Source organism: Aplysia californica, unplaced genomic scaffold, assembly GCF_000002075.1.
Source record: "Aplysia californica isolate F4 #8 unplaced genomic scaffold, AplCal3.0 scaffold00376, whole genome shotgun sequence".
Lineage (NCBI taxonomy): Eukaryota > Metazoa > Mollusca > Gastropoda > Aplysiida > Aplysiidae > Aplysia > Aplysia californica.
This window is the reverse complement of record NW_004797646.1, coordinates 263,042-268,804: the sequence shown is the minus strand read 5'-3', so window position 1 is coordinate 268,804 and position 5,763 is coordinate 263,042. Positions and strand designations below refer to the sequence as shown.

At 42.0% G+C, this 5,763-nt stretch overlaps 1 protein-coding gene across 1 annotated transcript in view; it reads left to right on the top strand.

Annotated features, from left to right (window-relative positions):
- LOC101847353 (putative homeodomain transcription factor) overlaps positions 1-2,170 on the top strand; it is a gene marked incomplete in the record, with an annotated part of 51,744 nt that extends 49,574 nt beyond the window's left edge. Inside the window, 2 exon segments of the mRNA XM_035971101.1 lie at positions 163-258; positions 1,980-2,170. Coding sequence (XP_035826994.1) covers positions 163-258; positions 1,980-2,132 — 249 coding nt within the window.
- Between the last annotated feature and the right edge of the window lie 3,593 nt (positions 2,171-5,763).

The window sequence follows — 5,763 nt, the reverse complement described above, 5'->3', positions numbered from 1 at the left end:
TAGGCCTAAGGTTTTCGTCCACTTTGTTTCATATGGTACCTTTTTCTGCCATAGGCCTAAGGTTTTCGTCCACTTTGTTTCATATGGTACCTTTTTCTGCCATAGGCCTAAGGTTTTCGTCCACTTTGTTTCATATGGTACCTTTTTCTTTTGTTTGGCCAGATCAACTTGTACCTTCAGATGGAGCAGAAGCCACACAAGAAGGAAGAGCTGATCCTGGCCAACAATGTGCTCAGGCTAGCCGAGGATCTGCTCAAGGTTGGTTGCTTTGTGTGTTTGTAGTGGTTTGCGTACCGAAATCGAAATATCGATATATTTTTACGCATATCGATTATATCGCATCGAAGCAGTGAGAAAAATATCTGTATTTTTACGTATATCAATGTCGCATTGAAGCATTGAGAAAGATATCGATATTTTTACGCATATCGATATCGCATTGAAGCAGTGAGAAAAATATTGATATTTTTACGCATATCGATATCGCATTGAAGCGGTGAGAAAAATATCAATATTTCGATTATGTTGATATGCCCACCACTCAGCTCCACAAAAGAGGCAGATAGATAGAGAGAAAGAGAGAGAGAGAAATGTATATCTACTAGGAAACCTCATTGATTTTATGTTTCCCCCCACAACAAAACACACCCAAAAAAAGACAGTCGTGTTTCGCACGTCGATATTTCGACCAGACTCTATAATTATCTATATATTTTATCACGAATTTCAATTTATCGATAATTATTATCGAAAAATATTGGTATATTGGTATATCGATATTTCTGGTGAAAAAATATCGATATCGTATGGAATTCAATACTGCTGATATCGCCCACCACTATGTGTTTGTTTGTGTCTGTTCCATTAGGTCTTTATCCATGACCTTATGCAGTTGCGAGCGCCTTAAAACCCCATACACCCCCACGGCAGTGCCACTGACTGAAGTGTCTTTAGGCCATTCCCAAAGGGGGGACAATGCTCATTCAAGCATAGTAGAATTGTAAATGGGCTGACTCATGTCACGCTCATAACTGTGCCTGATCTACAACAGGGAACTGCTGCTTTTTATTTCCTGATCCTTACTATTGTCATTTTCCTCTACTTCTTTTGTATGTTTGTCACTCTCTTGTGACCTGCTATTTTGGGGTGTCTTGATAGTCGAAGCAGACCCTGTGCTGTTGAAGCTAGAGAGGTGAGCAGTCTAAGTCTTATTCCCTGTAAAGACTTCTCTGTTGACACCAACCCCTTGGCGCTCATATGACCTTATGCAGTTGCGAGCGCCGTAAAAAAAACCCAAAAAAAACCCATGCTAAAAAAAGCTGAAGCTGAAAAGTGAGGAAAATTCTGCTGGGGGTCTGGAGGCTTTTAGAGGGTTAAAAATGACATTTGGGAGCCTGTTTGAAGAGATTGCCAGCAACCAGTCACACCTATTTTTTCCACCAAGATTTTGTTGCCTTGTTTGATTTCTCCCCCTACAAATCTTTCCAATGCTGGCAATGTTTAAAAGCAGGTTCCCCTTGTCATTCCTAAGGCACTATAATTTATAATTCAAATAATTTGTCATCACACCATTGACAGAAAGCAAACCTGAGAATAATGAAGAGATATGTACCTTGACGATAGAGTATAGAGTTACCCAGCGTATACCCTAATTTTCCTCCATTTTCACGTTTAAATGCCGAATGTGTTGAAAGTGCCGTAAAACTAATAAAACTAACTAATCTTGGGCACTTATATGACCTTATTGCGTGCTTCTTCTTTCCTATCAAACATCTATCGTCTTTATCTCCCCTCTTTCTTTTTTGTGTTTGTTACTCTCTTGTGACATCTCTAATCTTCGGCACTTATATGACCTTATTGTGTTGCAAGTGCTGTAAAACTCTTATTAAAACTAAACATGACCTTATTGTGTTGCAAGTGCTGTAAAATTCCTATGACTAAAACTTTCTAAACTTTTTTTTTCTCTTTTGTAATTTCAGGAGCTGGAGAGTCCATTCAAGATCTCTGGCTTCTCCGCCAACCCTCTGATCTACAACATCATGCGAGTGGTCGTGTTGTCAGCGTTCTCCGCCGTGCTCACCGAGGTGCTGGGGTTCAAACTCAAGTTACACAAGATCAAGCTTAAAGGGTGAATGCTCCCTGCCCTGCCACTGAGGGGGGGGTGGGGGGGGGAGGGAGGGAGGGGGGGGAGGATTGTTGCGTTGTGATATGTGAGGCAGGCATTGTGGTGAAATCAGGCGCTCGTCAAAATACTGAAGTCGAAGAAACAGGCATTTTTCTGCCTGTTTTGACAATTTTTACCTAAATTTTGTTTTTTGGTTCAGCACCTTTTTATGTCCATTTAAAAACACTTTTCTATATGTCAGTGTACTGGAAAATGTTGATTAAATTCACAAAATAGTTTTTCAGTTTTCAAGAACTCTCGGGCTGTTGAAGTTACCAAACTTTAGCAGTCTTTTTCTCGCTAATTATGCCACTGAAACCAGGCAACCCTCACCTCCTTCAGTTGCAATTAACTCGACTTCTATTCAAGATGGATGGGTATTTTTTTCATTGAAAGCAAGGAAAATTAATGAGCTTTCAGATGATACCAATAACTCCACATGCCCAAAAATTGACGAGCGCCTTATTCCACTGTGTCGTGACACATATGTGTCTGTGTGTGTGTGTCTGGAGGTATTTTGTTCCGTGTTGTTTGTGTGTGTCCTGGTGGAGGATATAATGTGTTCAGTGAAGACTGTGTGAGTGTGTGTGTGTATATGTGTGTGTGTGCGGGCATGAGAGTAGGTCAGCTGACTGAATGTACAGTGGATTAAGTGTGTGCGTAAAGGTTGTGAAGTCATGCATTGAGAATGTGCTTCTGTCATGGTCTGACATGCAGGCCTGCCTATGTGTGTGTGTTTGTGTGTTTGTACATCAGTTGACAATATAATACAGTTGATTGTACGTGTGCAATTTTTTAAAGTAGCCTATATGTCTGTGGAAAGATTGTTTGGTGGATAGAGTGACCACCACTGGTAAAAACAATAAACGGCAGCCCAAATTCAAACATCCTAATCAATCTTGCCAGAGTAGAGAGTGGTGCCATTGCTCCTGGAAATTAGCAGAATTCAGGAGCTATGTGAATATAATATTGTTAATGCATGCTACATAGAGTTAGGGTTCTTGCTTGAAATGGATGGGGTTGATGTCATCGCTATGAATGGACACACTGCTTTAGAGGAGGTTGAATGTCTGGAGCGTATGGCGCTTCGTGTCAAATATTTTGTTTTGTGAATGATTGATGGTGTCTCCTTTATTGCCATTTGAATAGAAATCTATTGCATGCAAATCATGGTCAAATTTTAAAATTGAAAAGAAATATTCAATTTTGGTGAAAACGCTCATACAGTAGTCTCCGCCTAAAGGCACGGTGCTCAGGAGGGCTCTTCAGCGTGTTTTTATACGGAGCGTGCGTTTACATGAACCTTTGCAAAGGGAGGAAGGGACGCAGTCATCTCATGGCCTTGATATTTTAGTGACCTCCCATGGGGGTGGGAGTCACTTTGGCCGATAATGTGACGACCCGTGACTGCGTTGTAAAGTATTCCCAGACTGCGGTTAAGAATACAAAGGCGTTGAATGGATGAGGGGGTTTCAGAAAGACGGACTCCATGTAATGATATGCACCGTAAAACGTTTTGAACAGATAACCAAGGAGGATACTGTTGGTGATAGTCATAGAGATGACTGCGGAGCCACATGGCTTTCCAAGCGACCACTCCCGACCGTAACTTCATGGTCGACATCAGAATCATAGATCTCTACATTCAGAGAAACATTTTTCTTGTGATTCGTTGAAGAAGTAGGCTACGTTATAAGTTCTTCGAGCGCAGCTGATTAGGCTTACCTGACTAATCTTTAATCCTGTAGAGGCCTATCTAGTGTTTTACAGCATTTACACATGTTGCGCATCATAGGCCTAGGTCTAACTAAACATTACATGCAGTCACCCAAACTCCAGTCAGAAACCCTCTCTCAAAGATGCATTTCCAGTGCCCAATCAAAACGCATTTCAGTCCCCCCAACCCCCCCAACATTTCACCAACCAGTCCTAGACCTATGTGTCTGTGGAAAGAAAGTTGGGTGGGAAAACGCTGTTCATAACTCTCTTTGTTCAGCGTGAGAGACAGTCTCACCAAACATCCGGTTGTCTAGGCTCGTCTTATGCAAGCTGTGTAGCCTCCAGCGAAAATTTCCCCTTATCTAGCTTTACCTGTCGGAGTGTTTCACGGATCGGAGCGTGCATCTAGAAGGGGTGACCGTGCACTTTTACATCTGAATTATATAGTTAAAAACCTGCCATATGACGGAAATGTGCATTTGGGCAGAGCATGCTTTTGTATGGCGTGCGTTTTGGCAGAGACTACTGTATCTTTTTATCTTTGTTTGGTACCAATTTCTGTATACTTTAACATACATAACTGAAATTAGGCCGGTGGAACTGACCTTACAGCTTTAAAAGTGTTTTTTTTCTTAAGTGGGACCAAATGTGATATGCCACATATGAGTTTTTAATTCGAATGGCATACATAAAATATGTAGTGCATAGATGTGTTTGGGTATGTATTTGCTTGTGTATGTCTGTCGCCCTTTCTCATCAGGCTGGCCGGGGGGAGCTTAACTGATTAAGCCGTTTCTGTCACATGCTTGGCCCTGTCAACTCCTACTCCTTGTGGACATGCTGGTAGATGTTTGTGTGTGTGTGTGTGTGTGTGTCGCTCACCCTTGCAGTTTTAAACTGACATGAGTGGATTTGAATCTGTCTGCTGTCGGTGGAGAGTTGCCCGTTCATTCCTTGCCACGTTGCCTAGTGCCGTATTTGTTCCTCAGGTAGTATCCTTGCTTGCTCAACAGCTTACTTACCAACAGCTTGTACACCCCCCCCCCCCCCACATCGATAAACTGGGCAGAAGGTGAAATCTGTCACTTGTACCAGGTTATGAGGCTACTGTTACATACAGGTTAATGCTCTATTGTGTGATGTGGCGAGTAGCTGTTTTCGGGCAATGTGACTATTACAAAAAGGTTAAAAGTTCAATTTTGCGATGCGACAAGTAATTGTTTTCTGCTTTAAAAGGGTTGGTTTCGTCCCGTCAATGGGGTCATGCTCATCTCTCCCCCCCCCCCCCCTCCCCACCCCCTCCCCACCAGCACCACCACCACAACCCGCGTACACATCCTCGCTCTATCACCTGTGAAGAATTCATGATGAGAGAACACTATTGTGTGACATCATCACTTGCTCCCGGTTTCTGTGCGAAAGATAGGACGAGGCCATTTGCAACAGGGCCATATATTGATATTTCTTATCACTCCCTGGTGGCACCGGATACGAAGTGTCTCTTAATGTGGGAGAACTGTTTTCCTGCTACTGTTCCATAGAAATATAGTCAGGGAAGGTTCAAGATCTATTCTATATCAGCTGTGTGAAGGTGACTCAGCTGTTTTCAGAGAGCATCTAGATTCATATTGCGTTGCCGATGTATGAGATCTGCAACAAACAAGAGCATTTAACTCTGTATTTTGTAAGTGGTAGTCCAGCTACTACTTTTTTTAAAGTGTATATTATGTAAATAGAGCACTGTGTGGACCCAAGGGTCGTGCAGGGAATGTGCCAAAGAATATTGCAGATTGTCGTAAATTTGTTGTTTTTTGTGTCGCCTATTTATGGTAAAAATGTATGTTTGCTGTTATGGTGTGTAGCTAGAAGAATTGAATATC